The sequence below is a fragment of the Danio rerio genome, chromosome 4 (genome assembly GCF_052040795.2).
Source record: "Danio rerio strain M-AB ecotype USA chromosome 4, GRCz13ab, whole genome shotgun sequence".
In the NCBI taxonomy this organism is placed as follows: domain Eukaryota; kingdom Metazoa; phylum Chordata; class Actinopteri; order Cypriniformes; family Danionidae; genus Danio; species Danio rerio.
In genome coordinates this window covers 34,035,017-34,057,068 of record NC_141024.2, presented here as the reverse complement: position 1 = coordinate 34,057,068, position 22,052 = coordinate 34,035,017, and the positions used below count along the sequence as shown (strand labels likewise).

Sequence of the window (22,052 nt, the reverse complement as noted above, 5' to 3'; positions counted from 1 at the left end):
CGTGTTGTTTGTGGGTGTGCGTGTGTTTGTGGGTGTGTGTCTGGGTTTCTGCGTCAGAGGGCGGGGCCTCAGGTTTGAAATCTCCCGGGTTTGCGCGTGCACGTGAATAACTTGGTTTCGTTCGTACGTCATGGCGAAACACCTAATGAGTCGGTATCAAGGCGACTCGTTTGAAGCACTATGAGTCGACTCTTTTATAGATGAATCAACCGTTTTAAACACTGTATTCTTACAGATTTAAGCCTTAGCTGGATACTTCGCTTCACTTAGAGCTGTGTTACACACTACATGGAGGGGAATTTTCAAAAACCCATAATATGGGCTCTTTAATGTGAGGGGAAAGCCTTCCTTCTCTAAAAAGCCCTTCCCTGCTGTGCCTATTGCACTCCATGTTATTTAAATATGGTTTAGGTTATCATATATAATGTAAAAAGGAGGATTAATACCAGTGTGTATAGGAGCTCTCTTTCTCAGCTTCTTAAGCTGCCCCGAATGAGTGAAACTCTAGGGTTGGGTATCGTTTGGTTTTTCGATACCGGTGCTAAATTGATACTTTTAAAACGATACCGGTGCCAAAACGGTGCCTGAATCGACACTTTTTAGCCACAAAATGATGGTGGACGACTCTTCAAAAATATTTTATTTGACAAATGATTTTTTCAAAATAATTTTAATAGAACAATATAATTACAGTTTAAAGTAAACATCAGTTCATATTGTATTACATTAATACATTTCCTTTGATCATTTGTTGGTTAGCATGAATTTAAGATTTGCATTATGAAATTACATTAGCTTACTATTAACCTGCAGGGGCCACATACTTTTAGGAGCACATTTTAACATATATATCACAAAATACTTAAAACATTATTGGAAGTCATTTGTTTTCATGCATCACTCTGCAGTCTTCATAAACAAGATAATTTAATAACTTAAACTCAAAATAATCTTCCTTGTTTATTTATTTGACAAGTTACATTGTACTGGTGTAGGAGAACACATTTCTAACATTCAAGTACATCAAGGCACATTGCTGCACCTGTAAACTTTAACAGGCCTACAGTTGAAGTTGTTTTATTTTGCCCTCCCATTCATTTAAAATAATGTTTTTGAAAACTGTTACAGTGTTTCCTAAAACATAAATATTCTGGAGTCATAATAAGTCCTATTTCTTATTGTTTATTTCATGAATAAAAGCTGTTTTTAATAAAAAAATAAAAAAATAAAAATAAGGTCAGTATTATTAGCCTCCTTAAGAAATATTTACTATATATTTTTGATTTACACAACAAATCAGTTACAAAATAATTCGACTAATTATTTTAACTTTCGTAGTGAACTGATAAGTCTAAATTACACTTTAATCTAAATAAAAGACTATAAAATACTTAAAGGGACTTTGTCTGAATACTGTCTTGTAAAATAACTAGTAAAATGTTCTGCACTGACTGTCAGCATAAAAAAGTAGCGTTAGATATTAGAAACTAGTCAGTTAAACTATTGTGTTTAAAAACGTGTTGTAAATAAATCATGTGTTCAAGACAGAAATCAAAAATGAATGAAGTCAAAACTAAACGAGTTGCATATTAAATGTTTAGTGATGCTGTGACAACACCTATATGTGCCTTTTTTCATGCAACCCTCACGTCCATGCCGCAGCACCGAAATTAGGCACCGAAATTCATACGCTAATTTAATACCGGTGCATACCGGTTACCATGGTACCGGTGCTATAATGGCACCGGGTTTCGGTAACAAACCCTAGAACACACTGATCATGTCTACAGTTTATCTCCAGCGTGAATCCTCTGATGTGTTTTCAGGGTTCCTGAGCGAGCAAACCTCTTACTGCAGTGTGAACACTTGTACGGTTTATCTCCAGTGTGAATCCTCTGGTGCCGTTTTAATTCTGCAGCTGTAATAAAAGTCTTCTCACACTCCAAGCACATATACTCTCTCACACCAGTGTGGATCTTCATGTGTTGTTTAAGGTGTGATGATGTGCTGAAACTCTTCCCACATTGAGTGCATGTGAATGGTTTCTCTCCAGTGTGGATCATGATGTGTTGATTAAGATTTGATGAGTTGATGAAACTCTTCCCACACTGAGTGCAAGTGAATGGTTTTTCTCCAGTGTGGATCCTCATGTGTTTTTTAACGTATGATGAATCGCTGAAACTCTTCCCACAATGAGTGCATGTGAATGATTTTTCTCCGGTGTGGATCATGATGTGTTTTTTAACGTTTGATGAATCACTGAAACTCTTCCCACACTGAGTGCAAGTAAATGGTTTTTCTCCGGTGTGGACCTTCATGTGTCTATAAAGCGACGAACGTATGCTGAAACTCTTCCCACACTGAGTGCATGTAAATGGTTTCTCTCCAGTGTGGATCCTCATGTGTTGATTAAGGTATGATGATTGGTTGAAACTCTTCCCACACTGAGTGCATGTGAATGGTTTCTCTCCAGTGTGGATCCTCATGTGAGTCTTTAGTTTGCTTTTGCTTCCCAAACTCTTTCCACACTGAGTGCAGGTAAAACAACTCTTGTCTCTCACTTTTAACACACCATCAGTCTCTAAATGAGTTTTGTCCTCAATTTTGACATGATGTTCCTCCTCTTTACTCTCCTCGTAGTCTTTAATTAGGTCTGAAATAAAATTAATTTTACTTTTTAGTAAATCATTAAAACTCAGTGAAAAGGCACTAAAAACATTGGCTACACAAATCTTAATTTTGATGCACATTAAATGTAAAGACATAGCAGATCATTTTTAGATTGATCTTGTCATATTAACCTCCTGGGGTCCATTACACAGATACACATTTAAGCAGATTATTATATTATTAATCCCAGATCATTTTGGTCATATTGATGAGACATAAATTTGAAAGCTGTAAATGGCCAGTTTCTATTTGTATATATTCGTAATCACAACAAAACAGTTTGTTTTTGTAAAACTTGTAAAGCCGATAGGGAATGCTTTTTCATTCTGTGCCTGACTGGTAAACCTGTTAGAAAAAACAGCTGAATCTCTGAGAATATTTGCCTCATAGACATATGACACATGTATAAAATCTGCATAAAGCTTTAAATCTGCGCCTTTAAATGACAAATGTACTAGAGGTATGTAATCTGTATGTAACAAATGCAATGCAGAAATCTAACACTTAACTGTTTCAGATCATCAAACAAATGTAAATATTAGTCAAAGATAACACAATTAAACACATTGTGCAGTTTTTAAATCAAGGTTTTTATTCTTAAATTGAAGACAAAATACTGAACTACACAGACTTGTGTGAAAAAAAATCTTGGAAAAAGCAAAAGTCAAAGTAAACACCCAGTCAGGTGAGCGCTGAGGGAGTGCCGTAGGAAAAAACAACCAGACACTCATTCACTGGCGGTCTCATACAGGGTGAGTAACAAAATAATATGCACAGAAATGATCGACAATATACTGACAAACATGAAGGGAAATGATGTGGTATAAACAGAAAAAAAGGGAAACGAGAGCTCCTGTGACTGTATATAAAACCAAATGACAAGAGATAATCTGTAACACAGATCAAAGCTCCTTTCACACAGTGATACCGGTAAATATGCAGAAAATTTCCGGAACGACTTTACCGGTATATTAAAAAAAACGCTGTTCACACAGGCGAGGACGTTACGGAAATTTTTCCAGAAAAGACCGTTCACACATCCATTCCAAAATACCAGTAAATTCTGACATCATTTACCACAAATGAGCCTTAAACGGCTGCGCTTGTATTTGTAAACATTTGACTACATTACAAACTCTGTGGATGATCAATATTGTGAACAACTTCGAAGAAAACATATGGAGGATCACTTTGGCATGTCGAGATGTTCATAATATGTGCGTGTGCTGGCGCTCACAGGCTGTTTCACAGGCACACGCTAAGCGTGAAGGTAAACAAACAGCGGCTTATCATAAGCATCTTATCGATGATTATTTACACAGTTGGCATTAAGAAGAACATATAAACATGATCTGACTAACTTCTAGCAGCTAAATGCGTCTGGGAAAATATTCAAAGGCTTTTATTCTCATAAACCGCGCGGACGTAAACGCGTCTGACTGTTCTGATTGGCTCAAGCAGACGTCTCACGTCAGCACGTTCTAGACGTGCACGTGCTCTTTCCGGCAATCTTCCTTCTGCATTCACACAGCGCAGCAGTCCGGCAAATTACCGGTAATGTTACAACTTCTCTTTCCGGAAAATAGCCAGAACGAATTTACCGGTATTTTCAAAAAGGACCTGTTCACACATACAACCTTTCCGGAAAATTGCCGGTAATTTTACGGAAAAATCTGCATGTGTGAAAGGGGCTCAAGAGAAAAGAGCAAAAGTTTAAGGTATCAAAGGAGGATGTCACATCAAAGATTCAAGTGTTACCACTCAGTGGGTTATGTCACAAGACTCGCGTCACTTTATTGTGGCTTTGAGGCTCAATAGGATTCTAATTACTGGCCAAAGTTATATAAAATCACACTTTATTACAATATATATGTTAAATATAAATAATTATAATATGTATTATATAATATTAAATTAAATTACATGGGGGCCATGGGGGGTGGTTCGTTCGAACAACCCGAAACCCCCTGGCTACGGGCATGGCACAGTGATCTGTGTCATTACAATGGCTTTTCCCACAGCTGGTGGAGAACACGAGAGTTCGGTTTGAGTGCAGTGTAGTGCATACATTTACATTGTTTTCACTGTAAAATCCTCGCCGCGTGCGCAGATTTAGGAGACATTTATGCAGACTGCATCTTTGCACCTAAAAAGGCCAAACGCAGCACTCAGGAACAGATTAAAACAGTTGTTATGTGAACTTGAAGTAAAATAGCCTGCAATGCATGCCCCGCCTTTGTGCTCTACTTAGTGGCTCACTGCTCTTCAACTGAATGCAAATGATTGGGTAATATCAGCTGTCAATCACTCAGTCAATGCCTTCTGCCTTCAGATGACAGGAGCTACAACTGCGAAAATGTGAAGCGCTGAAGATGAGAGAATGAAAATAACAGACAGGTTTACCAAAAGCAGGGGTCACCAACATGGTGCCCGTGGGCACCAGGTAGCCCGTGAGGATCTCACGAGTTGACCCCTGACCTAAAGTTATTAATAATGGCGCATCTTATTAGTGATCATGTGCTGAATGTTAATCCACCATTTACACTTTTCCAAGAGTGGATAAAAGACTTCTAGTGGCTTCAAGTCCGCAGGTAACAGTGTTTGGCACTGAATCTACACATTTAAGCGCGAGAGGTATTGTATAATCCTTCATTTAATCCTCACGATGCTGTCAGCCGTGCAAGCAGCAGCTATATGTAACATTTAACACAGCTCATGAAAAGACTGTTATTGCTATGAAGATGACATGCAAATAATAAGTTATATATCAATATAAATGTGGGGCGGGGTGATGGATCGTGATGCCGGATCAGCATCAGTTTGTCGACCATCGGCGATGGACAATGGCATCTAAAAAAATAGTACAATTGATCGGCTACACTCAACATCATCTTCCGAAGAGCTTCATAAGAAAATACTTATTCTGCAAGCGGAATGACTCCTTGAGGAACTCCACATAAGATCACGCCAGATTCATTATGAACTTGGTGAACGAGCTGGCAGGTTATTGTGTTACCAACTGAAACAATCCTCAGCAGCTGGTGTTATAGTAGCAGTTAGTAAGGATGATGGCAGTATTATTACTGAACAACAGGGTATTAGTGATCAATTTAAAAACTTCTATAAAACTATTTACAGCTCTAAGGTAAACTTAATTGAACGTATTGAGAGCTTTTTTAATTATTAAGAATTACCATCCCTCTGTGATTCAGATCAGTTGACAAAAGAAGGAATTTTAACACCTTCTGAAATTGAAAATGCAATAAAAAAAAAATAAAAATCAGAAAAGCACCAGGCCCTGATGGCTTCCCGGCTGAGTTTTATAAGAAGTTTTGTGCCAAGTTAACACCCCTGTTGTGCAAGGTATTCGCTAAAGCTTTTGTTTCGGAATCACTCCCCTCTTCATGACATCGGCTGTTATAACAGTACTTCTTCAAAATGGTAAGGATCCACTTAAATGTGAATCTTATTGTCCGATCAGCTCACTCTGCTGTATAAAATCATGGCTAAAGTGCTGGCAATCAGAGTGGAGTCAGTCATGAGAAAGAGAATTCACCCAGATCTAACTGGTTTTATTGTTGGAAGACAGTTATCTTACAACCTTCGTTGCTTATTTAATATTATTTATTTACTTAAAAATAATACCAATCCAGAGGACTTAATTACTTTAGATGCCCATAAGGCATTTGAAAGAATAGAGTATATCTATTCATTTACAGAGCTTAAAAATTTGGTTTTGACCCTGGACCCAATGGCTCATTTCCACTGACTGGTACAGTACGGTACGGTTTGGGTCGGTACGGGTCACCTTTATCAGGCTTGCGTTTTCACTACCAAGGGTACCCTTTTAGTGGGCGTGGTGTATGACAAAGTTTCAGTCGACGTCATTTTCGCTCGAGAAAATGTCTACAATAAAGCTGCATAGGTCGTTCACATATAATATAATAAGCACTTCTCACAAAACAGATGCTTTACACACATAAATACTTGTGTATAAATGTTTATTGCTAACTTTTCTATGAACATGAGTTGATTTTAACTGCAGATCAATGACGGTGCGAAATAGCCTACTGTAACGTCTGTAATTATATAAAGTAAATAAATAAATGAAGATATATGAACACATACAGACCTTTACAGTCTCCGATTTGTTACCAACTACAGAAGAACTACACAAAGCAGACATTTTGTCCTTAATTAAGTTCAAAACAACACAAAGTATAGCCTACAGTCAGTGAAAACCTCTCATCTGTGTCTGTAATCTTCAGCAGCACATGAAGCCTCTGTTAGAGGGTCATTCCATCATTCCCAGTTCATATTAGTCTAAAAGATGACAATAAAGATTAAAACAAGGCAGCCTGTTCACGTTTGCTGAATAAATAACATGCTCCTTGGCTTCGCCTTTTTTCCGCACTCCACTCCCACGTTTGTCCTTTTCTTTCTGATTGTGTCACAGAATGTGTCCCGCGTTTGTCAGCTTCTCACAGGATCAGGTTTCCAAAGCTTGTCAATAATAAAGCGCATATTATTATCAGTTCAAGAAGTTTGTTATTTCAGATAGAGACACGCGGCGAACACAAGGAAGAATGCGAAACCACTCGGGCTTCAGACTGGCTCGTAATAAACTATGCGGCACAGGGTGAATCTGCTCTTCTCCATGGCTTTGTGGCTGTTTATCAAGATGATGACAGGGTTTGTTTCAGCCCGGATCGACCATGGCTGCATATGTATTTATAATTCCGCTGTAATCTCTTGCTGTGTATTTCAAACATGGCGGGTCCTTTGTTTACATTCTGGCTTGTGTCTACGAATGACGTATCTCTGTAAACCAATAGCGTTCAGCTGCGCGTCTAGCTCCGCCTTTTAGGGCCTACTCACACTATGCCATCCGTACCATGCCCAGGCACGTGTACCGGATTGTTTGAGAAGTGTGAGTGCGCTGAATCGGGCTCAAGCTCGGGTCACTTGGCCGGCCCTGGCCCGGTTGGAAGAGGTGTGCCTGAGCGTTGTTCACTTGGGCTTTGGCGCGGTACGCTTGTGTGTGAGTGCAAAAAGCGCTAAAGCCCAAAACTGAAAGCGAGACGTGACTTTTAAGGGGCTGTTTCATATGTATTTATTAATCATTCTTACTGTTCAGTGAACGCAAACTGCCGTAGTTTATTAAAGACGCAAACTCCTCACTGCACGACAGCTGCGCGCCTTCAGCAAACCTCCTCATTTCTGCAGCACGAGAGCTTAATGATTGTTTATGAGCGCTAAAAGTGGCGGATCTGTTCGGTGAAATATCTGACTGCGTGTCACCGCATCCCTAAGGACTGTTTGGCGAAATATTTGACTGCATGTCACTGCATATCAAACGACTGAAACGATATAACTAGAGAAATCTCCACTGTGCTACTGAGAGAGCGCTTCTCACTGAACAGCGCAGCAGTGATGACGTAAGCGTGCCGAGGCCCGTTTGTGGTGTGAGTGCGGGCCGTCGGGGCAGACAGGAGGGGGGACAAGCGTGCTTTGGCCCGGTTCGAGGCAGCTGTATCTAGTGTGAGTACGGCCTTAGTGTTTGGGACCCTTTCAAAAGGGTGCCAAAAAAGTGGTACGGTACGGTACGGCCATAAAAGCGTACCAAACCGAACCACTTAGTGGAAACGGTCCATAAGAGCTTGATTAACATGGTAAACAATATAGAGTCTTCTAAATGAATGAATGTGCGAATATAAAACCAACTTTACCTCTATATGACTGAGTTGGTGTTTGAGAATGAAAACCAACCTGTTTGTTCCTGCAGATCTTCCTGTTTGACTGTGAATGTTTCTTCAATCTTCACATCTTCACTCTCCTCTTTAATAAACGCCATCTTTATAACAGTGTGGAGATCAGTCGCTTCAGCAGGAGTTTTTCTCTGTGTTTGGACACTTTGTCTTGTTTAAAATGAACAAAACAATAAAAATGTCCTGTTTAAATAAGTAAAAAAAATGAACAGAAATAAAATAACTTCTCTGCAACACTTTCTTCAACAGTTACAAAAAAGAAATCAGGTATGTCCAAGCACAGAGGTAAAGTTGGTTTTATATTCGCACATTCAGACTTTTCTCTTAATAATATAACTTCATTAAAGTATTATTTGCAAACTCTAAATAGCGAAATCATATTACCAGCCAATGACTATCAAAGTACGGCATCGCACAGTCCAATAAACAATGTTGTTTAGAAGTCATACTTGCATGCTAATTCAAATCTAATATTCAAAGTAACATGGTGAACAATAGAGACTTACAAATGAACGAATGTGTGAATATAAAACCAACTTTACCTCTATAGTCAGAGCTATAAAGAATGAGCTGATTAAAACTACTACTCCGTTTCTCATACATAGGGATGTATATTTAGAATGGAATGGCATCATGCTATTTAATCAATTAAACCTTCATTAAAACACCTATTACACACTGTTTCTGTTTCTTTAGTTTATTCAAACAATAGCCCTCATTACTGTGAGTAAAATAATACTACATAGTATAAAATGTTCAAATAATGTTGTCAACAGCAGCATTATGCATTAACAGCATAATTTAGCATCAGATGAAAAAAGCCTAAAACTTTGATCAATCGCTTTATATAAGTGTAAACGCTTTAAAACAAACCTTTCTCCAGCTGAATCCAGCGCAAGAGCGGCGCAGACTTATGACGTCACATCACGCCAAAATAAAAGTCTTTTCTTTTGTTTCGCTTTTTTTTTGCTACTTGCTGTTGCAGTCATGACTTCTTGATACATTTCTCGCTCGTTTTCCACTTTCTCTCCCTCTCTCTCTCTCACACTCTCTCTCACACACACACACACACACACACACACACACATATATATATATATATATATACATATTCAGTATTTGGAGTTGATCAAAACCTTTACTCTTAACATTTTAAAGACAATTTTAAAAAACTTGTTTAATCCACTAAGACTAAGTGTGTATAGCAGGAAATCTAACAGGTATAACAAATAAACTGATGGGTGTTTTGAGCTGAGACTTTACAGACACATTCTAGAGACACAGAATTATATTAAATGCTGAAAATGGGTAAAATAGGTGCCCTTTAAGTATAAAAGTACCCATTACTACTTCATGTTTTAGTTTCACTAGCTTGGTCATTATCACTAAAAAGTGCCTTTGATGTCCCATGATTTAACAATATTATATGGACATAATGTGCAATAAAGAAACTCTGATGTTTTGATATAATTGTTAAACCTTTACGCACATGCAGGTAGAATTAAGTGTTTTGAAATGTTTTTGTTAATTTTTGCGTCATTCTTTCATTGAATGGATGTGATTTTGCAATGTCCACACACTGCTCAGACAACTTCAGTGAGTCTAAAATGTTGGTAAATTAGATTAAATTAAAAAGATTTTGAAATATTCTCATTGTCTTTAACAGGTTGTTTAACAAAATCAATTTAATAACTTTTATTTTATTTTATTAATATTATATTAATCATTTTGCACGTGTCCTTGAAATTGCTGTCCACCCTGTCATGATGTGGTAAATGCCCCTTTAAGACCCCTCTGATGTACTCATTGGCATCCTTGTGTCCATTTTGCTTTTCTTCAGAGGAGGTGAAAACATCTGCTGTGCACACAGTAACTATCTACACCTATGTTTGCTATTTTTCCTCATGTTGTGTTTGAAACTGAATGTTGTCAAGCTAAACATGTCCACCCTGTCAGAGTGAAATAGTAATTATTATTTTAAAAAATTCAGATTCAGAGATTAAAATATAGCTTATAAACTGTGTACAAAGAGCTTAAATAAGGAAACACTAGTGATGTGACTGTGCGCCGAGGCTTCAAAGCATGTTTCTAAAAAACGATACATCTCGCTGTGAAGCAGTGTACCGGAGCTTGATTCGTTCTGCCATCATCACATAATCAGTGACGTCCGAAGCTTCATTTTCGCCTTTACCCACGTGACTGCTAAACACCCTCATGGGTTAGTAAAGTGTACAGCGAGAGATTAGGCGTCGATTACATACATTTCTACTGTTTCACAGCACTGCACCTGTCCCACACACCAGTAATTAAATTAAAATACAATAGTAATTTATAGTAAAAAGGTTTTGAACCATACTAAAGTGTATTAGTGTATTTTTTACAACTATCTTTAAAGAAAACCCCTGCATGTCGTAGTATAGTGTTTAACGGAGGCCAGCTGGCGAGTGCAGCCCAAAAGCCTCGCTCACATAGCCTCCTCCTAGAGCATTTGCCTCCCATGCAGGAATTACTAGTTCGATCCATGCTTGGAACAAGTGGGTGGGTGAAGGACTGGTTGAAATATGATAAATAGATTTGAAAATCCTGGATTTTACTATGGTCATCAGTGGTGTAATGTAACATACCTTATGTGTAAAACCTACAGTAATTGAGTAATTTGTTTATATTACTGTTGTTGTATTACTACATGAATGATTGAGTTGGTCAGTTGTGAACATTTGACATTATTGCAGCTAGTGCTTTTCCACACTTTCACCAGAAGAGGTCCTCATTGAGCTCTGATTTAGAAAGCTTTGAGTAACGGGCCTCTTTCCGATACAATTGAGTTGAGCGCTTCACTGGTTTAGAAAGCTTCATTTCACCATCACTAGTAAACACTTTACCAGCGGCAGGAACAAACTATGTTGAATAAATGCTCTCTTTAACCTAAAATGTCTTCTCTGTCATTGTCCACCCTGTCACAAATCCTTGCTTGACAGGGTGGACATATGAATTATTATTGACACTTTATTTATTTATTTAATATTTTATTGTTAATTAGGGAATGTTTTTATGTTATAACACTTATACACACACACACATATTGCACAAGTAGATGTGATACATGAGTGGACAAGACAAACCTTTTGGCAATATCTGTCTCAGTATTTATAAAGAATAATCTTTTAAAGTCCATATAATGGAGCTCACTGACTGTTTGAAATAATACAGCCCTAAGTATTTGTACATTTATGTAAACATCTGTAATCTAATTATTTACCTTATTCTGAAAAATAAAACAGGATTATTAAGGTCTTTAACTTGAGTTGCTTCCAACATTCCCTTCACTCCTCCAATGCAGTGTACAATACAAAGATTAACATTCATTAGCAAGTTTAGTTTCATTTTAAGGACAATAATTGTTTATTTTCCCATTAATTTGCATATTGATAAAAGCTGATTGATAACAGAAGAGGCAGCATAGTGGCTCAGTGGTTTGCGGTAAAAACAGAAGTAGAATTCTTGAAAACGTTTACAATCCTTTTTACATGAACCCTTTAATATTTGTTGTTGTACCTGTTGTTCTTTAAATGTTCCTCCATATTTAGTTCACTAAATAAAGCCTTTGTCCACCGTTATGCCAATGTCCACCCTGTCATCTTGTTTTACAGTCATGTTCAAATTTTATGAAAATGAACAAATTGTTTATAACCGCAGCAAAACATTTTGTGTGATTTCTTAATTAATCAATAAGGGCCAGTTAATATTGTTGGAAAGTTTGATAAAAATATTTTAGATCTTGGGTTTTATTTTGAAAATAATGTGCAACGATTGTATATTTTACTGGGAAATCAATTGTCTATTATTTTATTATTACAAATAGATTTTTTCTATAATCTATTAAGTTGGGTTGGTAAAGGGACACATGACCTTTCTGAAAATACACATTTAATAATCACACTGCAATGAAGATATACTTTTACTACTGTTTTTCTGCTTGTAGATTATTTGTAAATAGTGCAGGAGCTTGACCAACATTCATTTCTTACAGTATATAGCCTATGAAGTTGTAGAAATAGGAAAGTAGATGTCATAATTTCAAGGATGAGATTTGGATATTAATAGTAATGTGTTTTAGACCTGCAAGTCATCATAAAGTGGATAAATTTTTTTTTTTTTTCAAAATTGTCTTAAAAAAGTTTAGATTAAAGGTTTGGTTAACTTCAAATACTGTTTATCTGTGCCTCTCTCGCTGTGTGTGTGTGTGTGTGTGTGTGTGTGTGTGTGTGTGTGTGTGTGTGTGTGATAGAGAGAGAGAGAGCAGATATAGTGGAAAGTGGAAAACGAGGGAGAAATGTATCAATAAGTCATGACTGCAACAGTAAGTGGCAAAAAAAGCTAAACAAAAAAGACTTTTATTTTGGCGTAGTGTGTGACGTCATAAGGCTGTGCCGCTCCTGCGCTGGAATTCAACTGGAGAGAGGTTTGTGTTTAAAACTTTTACAGAAATACAAACTGATTGATTAAAGTTTCAGGATTTTCATCCAATGCTAAATTTTGAACCTGCTGTTGTCAATATTATTTAACCCTTTATACAACGTAGTACTATTTTACTCACAGTAATGAAGGTCTATTGTTTGAATAAGTTAACAGAAATGTGTGTAATACATATTTTAATGACCTTTTCCTTTACCTGATTTCTTTTTGTTAATTACTCTCATATAAAGAAACTGTTGAAGCAAGTGTTGAAGATAAATTATTTTGTTTCTGTTCATTGTTTTATTTATTTTAAACAGAATAAAGTGTCCAGACACAGAGAACAACTTCTGCTGAAGCGACTGATCTCCACACTGTTATAAAGATGGCGTTTATTAAAGAGGAGAGTGAAGATGTGAAGATTGAAGAAACATTCACAGTCAAACAGGAAGATCTGCAGGAACAAACAGGTTGATTTTCATTCTCAAAGACCAACTCAGTCATTTGATCCTCATTCAGATATATTTTAATAATAAGAATACTAAATTAATCCATCTTGCAGTTCTAAATGTGTGCTGCCTAATTCTCCTTAATTCACATAAGCACTCATTGAAAGACAGGAATGAGTTTCTTTTGTTACTTCTTCTCATGTCTTTTGTCATTATTTTATGTATTATTAGTCTCCCATTTTCTTTACCTTCTTAAGGTTATTGCTTTTCTTGTTCTCCTACTGTTTGTAAAGTGTCCTTAAGCACTGGCACTATATAAAATAAATAAAAACAATAAACAAATAAAAAAGTTTAACTGAGCTGAGGATATTTGACTTACAGTATTCCCATAGAACAGGGGTGTCCAAACTACGGCCCGTGGGCCAATATTAATAGAATCTGGCCGCTATACAAAAATAAACGTAATTCAAAAAATAACCACCGGGTATCGCTATTACATGCCTTAAATTAGTCATTACTTCTTGTTATGAAGTAAAACTAACCAACCAAACTGAAGGAAACATAATTGATAATCACATTTTGGCGAGCCATGGCGCACCAAGAAAAAGGAAAATCAACAGTCAGTGCAGGAAGTTTCAGTCACGTTGGGGCAAAGAATTTTTCTTCACAGAGGTCAGCGGGAAATGTATCTGTTTAATTTGCCAGGAATCAGTTGCAGTAATGAAGGAATGTAATATTAAAAGACATTATGAAACAAAGCATCAGGCCTTCAGCTCTTACACTGGTGCCGAATGAGATCAGAAAGTAAAACAATTAGCAGCGCCCTATCAGCTCAACAACAGCAGTTTTTTTTTGTGCTATTAGAGTGCAAGAAAATTCTACACTGCACTGCAAAAAAATGTTTTTTTTTATTTATATTTTTTGTCTTGTTTCAAGTCCAAATATCTAAAAGATCTTAAATAAAGGAGAATTTTCTAATTTGTTTTGAGAAATAAAATGCCAATATTAAGTGAGTTTTTCCTTAAAACAAGCTAAAATAATCTTCCAATGGGGTAAGCAAAATAATCTTGTTTTTCCTTTTGACATAAGATTATTTTGCTTACCCCATTGGCAGATTAATTTGCTTGTTTTAAGGAAAAAATTGCATATTAGGGAAAATATTAGCATTTTATTTCTCAAAACAAGACAACAAAAAATCTAAGTTAGAAAAGCATTTTTTGCAGTTTGGCTAGTTATGCGGTAGCTCAGCTAATCGCACAGCACAGGAAACCCTTCACTGAAGGAGAATTTATAAAGGATGAGTGTTGCAACTGTAATTTGCCCAGAGAAGATTCAAGTTTTTTAAAAACTTAAGTCTTTCTAGAAACACAGTTGGACGACCAAAATAAAATAATTTCTTAATAAAATACATGCACACATCCATCCATCCATCTATATATATAAATATATATATAAATGTATATATATATATATATATATATATATATATATATATATATATATATGCATGTCTGTGTGATGTATGTAAAATTTGTCCCGGGACAGCATTTGTTTTTGCATCTGGCCCTCGGCCCAAAAAGTTTGGACACCCCTGCCATAGAAGATATCTGCTATTACAGTGAGGGTGTTGGCTTAGTACTTTCCATTTGCATATGTCACGTTGATCACAATTCCCCTTTTTTCGATCAACTTTATGGGTTTAAAGTTGTTTCTAGAAGTTGTTGCTAGTTCTCACAGATAGTATTTGAGTTAAAAGTACATCATTATTATAATAATTACCAGGACTATTCTTAACAGGGTTTCTGCTGGGTCTTAAAATGTCGTAAATTCCAAAATCTAAATTTCAGGCTTTAAAAAGTCCTAAATTTACTGAAATATTGTGTTGTAGGTCCTAAATCTTTTTAAACAAGTCTTCATTTTCCTTTGTTCATGTTTTGCTGCTCAATCTGGTCAAACCCCATAAAATCACCAACAATCCATCTCAATAAAACTTTCCACTTTATATTCAAAAAGGTCATTTTAACTCCATTTATCATAATGGTTTAATTATTTACTAATGCACTATGCACTAATTTGAAATCTGCTGAATGAAATGGACTCTAAAGTAATTAATTATTATAAAACATTGTACAGTATTCTAAACTATATGATGTTGCTGTGGGACGATATGAGGGAAAAAAAATTATAGTGGAACAATAACATTTAGCATTGCACTGACTTCAAGTGGCCAACAAACTAGTCTAAAAATGACTTTTGCTGATTAAGAAATGGATTACAGCATGCTGATGATATGCAAAAAATTGTTAACCCAGGGTCATTCTAACTCTGGGTCATTCTAAGGGTGCTTTCACACCTACACTTTTGTTTCGGAACGTATCTCGTTTGCCCAGTTAGCGCGGTTCGATTGGCAGATGTGAACATGGCAATCGCGCTCTGTTCCGCGCCAAAGTAATCGCTCCGAGATCGCTTGAATTAGGTGGTCTCGGCTCGATTGAAACGAAACCTGGAGCGGTTCGATTGCAGTGAGAAAGTGATCCGATCCGAGCGCGGTTATATCACAGTGTTTTATGGATATGTAATAGGCTTATGGCTATATGAAGAGAGAGTTATGAGTAGGGCGGGAAGTTTCGTGAGTCTCCGTATGCCCGCAAATGAGTGATGATCTCCCGGTAATCTTGCGTCTCCCTCCCGGTCCTCAAATAGGCATCGTCGCGCACCCTTCTCACCTCTCCTCACTGCATCTCTCCTCAGACACGTCACGCGTGCGCACCCTGTTAATCACCACCAAACCACCACCTCTCCTGACAGCTTAGCGGGACGCTGCAAAATAAACCCTGACACTGACCAAGGAGAGTTTACTCGCACGTGACTTGTTTTAGCTCTTTTGGTCCGTTTAGAAACTTTGCAGTGTGAAAGCGAACCGCTCCAAGAGCAAAGAGCAACAATGTAACATTTGTAATCTCTTTTTCGGGACAACTGAATCGATTCACAGGTGTGAAAGCACCCTAACTCTGGATAAACAGAATCCTGACCACCGTAAAACAGGAAGAAAAAGAAATTGTCTTTCTCGCCTCATTATGGATTTAGTTTCATCGGCTAGACACGGCTCACAGCTCCGTGAATGTCATTACTGTCACTTATTGTTCTGCGATCGGTTAATGTAGCTTGTGTGAACGCTACTTGACTAAAATAATAGCTTTGCTACACAAAAGCTATTTAATTTAAAAAGTAGTGACACTACCACCACACTACTGAGAAATGTAGATAAGCTAGTAGCGTCACTACTTGCAGCGACGCTACTGCCCAACACTGTGTGATGGCAATATTTCTAATGTAGAAATGTCTTCATTACTGATAGCCAAAGCTGTTTCAGTAACCAAAGAGGTCTCCAGTGTACAGAACTGCACAATAGGTGATTGGTGCTGATGAGCAGTACTTCACACGGTGTGTTTGGCACCCCTCATATAGTAATCCAGGGCCGTAACACCCATCTGTACCTCGGGTACTCTGATTAGGTTTTTCATATAAATACTTGCGCTTGACACATTTGTTTCAGACTGTTATTTGCCTATTACATTCTAAATGATGTAAATTCTAGTACATAATTTTTAACTGTACCTTTAGAACCTTATAACAGCAATAAAAGCAGCATCGAAGCAGTCTCCTTTTAGTGATTCCACCTCTTCACAGAGACTGTCAGACTGATCTGGTGTATTAAAAAACTATTGTGGGTTCTGGAACTGAACAATAATGGTGTTCATGATGCTGGACATTCACTGGCACTAGATCCTCATCAATTTAAGAGTAAATCTCCCTTCTTTGCCATCCTCTGATGCGTTTAGGTTTCGCTGCAAAATTAAATTTTTGCTGTAGAACGCGCAATGCGGACATAAAGAACCTGACTGATATTCTACTGGAACCATGTCAGCAGAGTTCATGCATATCCATAAACTATAACTTCTATGTCTATGTTAAGCGGTTTTGAAACAATTTACATTGTAAAAGCACTAGATAAATAAAGATTAATTGAATTGAATCTGCTTAAATGTGTACACGTTAATGGACCAAACACAATATGATTTGATTTATTTTACATTTACTGTGCATCAAAATTACAGTGTGTGTAGCCAATGTTTCCAGTGTTTTTTTCACTTTTCAGCTTTTGATGAGAGTTTTTAAGACTTGATAACAACTAGTGTTTTTTTTTTTCAGACCTAATTGAAGAGAAAGAGGAGAGTAAAGATGAGGAACATCATGTCAAAATTGAGGAAAAAAATAATTTACAGACTGATGGTATTTTGAAAAGGAGAGACAAGAATCATTTCACCTGCACTCAGTGTGGAAAGAGTTTTGGAAGAAAAGGCGATCTTAAGATTCACATGAGGATCCACACTGGAGAGAAACCATACACCTGCACTCAATGTGGGAAGAGTTTCAGCCAATCATCTCACCTTAATTATCACATGATGATTCACACTGGAGAGAAACCATTCACATGCATTCAGTGTAGGAAGAGTTTTAACTTTTCATCAAACCTTCATCGACACATGAGGATCCACACTGGAGAGAAACCATTCACATGCAACCAGTGTGGGAAGAGTTTCAGCCAAAAATCAAACCTTAATCTACACATGAGGATCCACACTAGAAAGAAACCATTCAAATGCACTCAATGTGGGAAGAGTTTCAACCGCTCATCAGACCTTTATAAACACATGAGAATCCACACTGGAGAGAAACCATTCACATGCACTCAGTGTGAGAAGAGTTTTAACTTTTCATCAAACCTTCGTCGACACATGAGGAGCCACACTGGAGAGAAACCATTCACATGCACTCAGTGTGGGAAGAGTTACAACCACATATCACACCTTAATCAACACATGATGATCCACACTGGAGAGAAACCATTCAAATGCACTCAGTGTGGGAAGAGTTTCAGCCAATCATCATCCCTTAATCAACACATGAGAATCCACACTGGAGAGAAACCATTCCAATGCACTCAGTGTAGGAAGAGTTTTAAAATTTCATCAAACCTTTATAGACACATGAGGATCCACACTGGAGAGAAACCATTCACATGCCCTCAGTGTGGGAAGAGTTTCAGTCAATCATCACACCTTAATAAACACATCATGAGCCACACTGGAGAGAAACCGTTCATGTCTAATCATCTTGTTTAATCCCACCCCTTTTGGCAGTGGCGTACAACAGAATTTCGCATACTCAATAGTGATAGGAAGTTCAGATTATTTTACTGACTCGGATCTTTGAGTCTCGTTCATCGAAATGAACAAATCTTTTTTCGAGTCATTTCGTTCATTTGGTTCAATTTGCCAAAATATTATTAAAATGTTACGAATTGCTTCCAAACACATCTACAACTAGCCCAGAAGGCTCATCCCTTCAACAAATAAGTCATAAATAGATTATAAAAAGAAGAAAATAATAATTCAATGTTTACCTGCTCTTTTGTCTATAGGCATTGTTGTCTGTTTGCTCAGCTCACCTCTTCATGTCTTTAAATGTCAGTGGTGCGTTCACGTTACAATGACAGTCACATATAATCTTAACCAATGTACCCAGTCTGAGCTGATAGGAGCCATGATAATAAGTTCACCTTTCGAGTCTTCTGGTTCTTGAGTCGTTCGTTCATCATGTGACAGAATAACTCAAACCAGAGGACTCGAGAGTTGAATAAATCAATTCTTTTTTTTTTTTTGGCTCTAAACTCATATGATTGGCCGGTGATGAACGAATGACTCAAACCCGAGGACTCGAGAGGTGAACAGATCAATTCTTTTTCTGGCTCTAAATGCATATGATTGGCATATAAATGCATATGTTTGGCTGTAGTCTTTCATGTGGTGAACAAACGACTTGATAGAGGACTCGAAAAATGAACTAATCTTGTCTCGCACTACACATTGTGCACATGAGCGAATTAATGAATCTTTTAGTTAATCCGAGTCATTCATTCATTTTGTCACATAACATGAAAGAAAGCATAAGAGATGAGTTATTTAATAAATCAAATAATCTTTGTGAATAGTTTTGTAACATGATGCTGCCAGCATTAGACACTTAAACACTGTTTATGTGTTGTTTATTGTTTTATTATTATTATTTTACCAGAAAAGCTTTTATAACAAATCAGATTACTTTATAAATCACAACAATAAAATAAGCAAAAGAAAAACAAAATGGTGCACATCAAGCTAGGCTTTTTAATAAATAAAAACAAGTAAGCTTTAAATTAAATAACACGTTTGTGCCATTAAAGCTTTATATCAAATATGGCAACTCTTCCCAGTAGATGTTTTTATAAAACAGCAATTTAAGTGAAAGATATTATAAATAAAAAACAAAAGCCACAGGGGCTAATGAGCTTAACAACTTGACTTGAGAATACAACAGTGCATTTTTAAAAAAATAAAATTAAATTAAATAAGCTTTAAAACAATACTGTGTGGCTTTACTTGTTGGACTTGGCTTAAGGTTTGTTAGCATTTAAAAACACAAGCTCTGAACCTTTAATAGGCTGAGTCTGTTTCTTCTTGTGTCATTAGTTGTTGGTCGCAGGATAAAAGATGCTAAATGAGTAAATGCAAATGCAAACTTTATACAAATATTAGACCAATACATAAAGTCTGCATAGAAAAACTTTATTAAACAAAAAATGGGGTATAAATGAACAAATTACAAATCACTTGTAATTGTAGAATTTATTAATTTATAACCTAGCTTAGTGTTTGTTTTCTGATAGCAAGCCAGCAAATAGACAAATCAATATATATATACTAGATATAAACCACATATCCAGTAGAAAAAAAGTAACAATAACTTAGTGACAATAGGACAGAACTTTTTTATTTGTTAGAAAATGCTTTTTAGGTACACATTGTTTGATGATTTTATAAAAAGTTTAAAATATAATCATATGATGCAACAAAAATTCAGTTTTACATAAATATTATTGACTGAGGTTCTCGTTGCAGTGTACAGTGGAACTACAGTTTAAGATCAGATATGCACATAATAATGTAAGGATGGCTATATCTCTCCATAATATTAAAATCTGCAAACTGTTATGGAACTCCACACGAGACAAGACCGTGAGAATGGTCAGTCACTAAAACAATAAACTTTCTAATTTGAGAAGAAGATCAGCTAGAAAACCAGTTGTTCAGGTTGTCTCGATCATGCATCCTGAGCCCCCTTCTTTGTCCTGGACTTTACCTTCTCCACCAGAGCAGCTCACTCACATTTCACACCGAATCTTTAAGTTTTAATATGGTGTATCTTGTGGCTTTATATTCATGTTTGGTGTGATTTGAAATGTCTCTATGTGATTGGTAAAGTGGTCTTAATTTCACTGTAATATTTTACAATCTCCTTTATATCAGTTAATTTGGGTTTTGACTTTGATAAGATCTTTGCCAGATGCTCCACTCCAGGCAAAATGGTCTTCGCATCAACTCATGACCAGGCAAGAGTCTTGGTGAAGCTTTTATTGTCTTGAATTTATGATGATTTGAGTATTTAGGCAAAGGGTGCAGAAGTGTCCGTGGGATCCTGTAGACAGGATACCCCATTGCAGGTTGTGAATCTCTGAGCTCTGCATCAGGACTTATATGCTGCAATGTATTTCTACATGTTCAGGTATTCCTCTTTAACTCTTCAATGTATATTTGAGTAATTGATGTTGTACAATCTTGATTGGCTTATTTTGTTTAATTATGTGAACTGCAATGGAAAATCTTTTCCTGACAAATAAATGTAAAATTCTTGTTTAACTCTAATATCTCCTGAAATCATTTAAATGTAGTAGATTGTTTAGGCTGATGTTTCCGCAGCCTACAACCAGGATTAGTCATCTATTTAGGCACAATGGATGGAGCATGGGCACAGCATTGGAGACCTGTTGATTTCTGACAATCACTGATGATATAATCTAGGGGCTAAATCAAACTTTCTTTAAGTATGTGCAAGCATGGGGCGGCCTATTGTTACTTAAAGGAAATTAGCATATCTGCTAAGAATCGGAACTGGAGAAGATGTGTCCGTTTGCAGATGAAACTGCCCAGCCATACTGACTCTAAGCGACTTTGAGTAAACGATGAAACATTAATTGAATATAAGGATTTATAAGGGTAATCAATCTAAATTAGACCTAATCACAACCTATAAGGTAATCAGCTTGAATTAGATGAATCTAAATCTAAAATTATTATAAATTGGAGTCAGATTAAAATTCAGAGCTAAAAACAAATTAAAATAAATTTTAACGAACAAAAATATTTCTTTTCACATGTGCTAAAAGGTTTACACACAGTTAACCTTCACCCATGCTGTTAGTTCCATCATGGGACTAATAGAAGGACCCTTACATGTGTGTGTATTTATATAGTTTATAACCATAATAGTTCTACAGTTTCTTCTATTTCACTTGTTGATTTCTATTTTATTTAAATAGTGTATTTATTTTGTTAAAGAGCCCATATTATGGTTTTTTGAAAATGCCCTTCCATGTAGTGTGTAACACAGCTCTAAGTAAGTGAAATATCCAGCTAAGGCTTAAATCTGTAAGTGTACACTGTTTAAAACTGTTGATTCATCTATAAAAGAGTCGACTCATAGTTCTTCAAATGAGTCGTCTTGATAACGGGTCATTAGGTGTTTTGTGATGTTGTATCTACGAAACACA

At 36.5% G+C, this 22,052-nt stretch overlaps 3 protein-coding genes across 4 annotated transcripts in view; 1 reads left to right on the top strand and 2 right to left on the bottom strand.

The window, feature by feature from the left end:
* LOC101886704 (zinc finger protein) overlaps window positions 1-22,052 on the bottom strand; it is an 846,922-nt gene that overhangs the window by 791,258 nt on the left and 33,612 nt on the right. The window lies entirely within an intron of this gene.
* Window positions 915-9,351, bottom strand: LOC141381677 (uncharacterized). Of its 2 annotated transcripts, none has more exons than XM_087249254.1 (3): window positions 9,312-9,351; window positions 8,440-8,621; window positions 915-2,653 (listed from the first exon to the last, which is right to left on the bottom strand). In XM_087249254.1, the coding sequence occupies exons 2-3, from the start codon at window positions 8,522-8,524 to the stop codon at window positions 1,785-1,787; spliced, it is 954 nt and encodes a 317-aa protein (XP_087105380.1). In that variant the 5' UTR covers window positions 8,525-8,621; window positions 9,312-9,351; the 3' UTR covers window positions 915-1,784. The 2 variants fall into 2 exon arrangements, with proteins under 2 accessions (XP_087105380.1, XP_087105381.1); XM_087249255.1 differs by having other exon boundaries at window positions 8,440-8,588.
* Window positions 12,808-21,147, top strand: LOC141381673 (uncharacterized). Its single transcript, XM_087249166.1, has 3 exons — window positions 12,808-12,900; window positions 13,214-13,363; window positions 17,555-21,147. The coding sequence occupies exons 2-3, from the start codon at window positions 13,279-13,281 to the stop codon at window positions 18,526-18,528; spliced, it is 1,059 nt and encodes a 352-aa protein (XP_087105292.1). The 5' UTR covers window positions 12,808-12,900; window positions 13,214-13,278; the 3' UTR covers window positions 18,529-21,147.

What these genes read in the sequence shown, in the direction of transcription:
- LOC141381677 (XM_087249254.1), bottom strand. Translation starts at nt 8,524, where the DNA reads ATGGCGTTTATTAAAGAGGAGAGTGAAGATGTGAAGATTGAAGAAACA. An exon ending in AGATCTGCAGGAACAAACAG is followed by an intron (nt 2,654 to 8,439) that starts GTTGGTTTTCAT and finishes ATTTTATTTCAG; the next exon opens with ACCTAATTAAAGACTACGAG.
- LOC141381673 (XM_087249166.1), top strand. Translation starts at nt 13,279, where the DNA reads ATGGCGTTTATTAAAGAGGAGAGTGAAGATGTGAAGATTGAAGAAACA. An exon ending in AGATCTGCAGGAACAAACAG is followed by an intron (nt 13,364 to 17,554) that starts GTTGATTTTCAT and finishes TTTTTTTTTCAG; the next exon opens with ACCTAATTGAAGAGAAAGAG.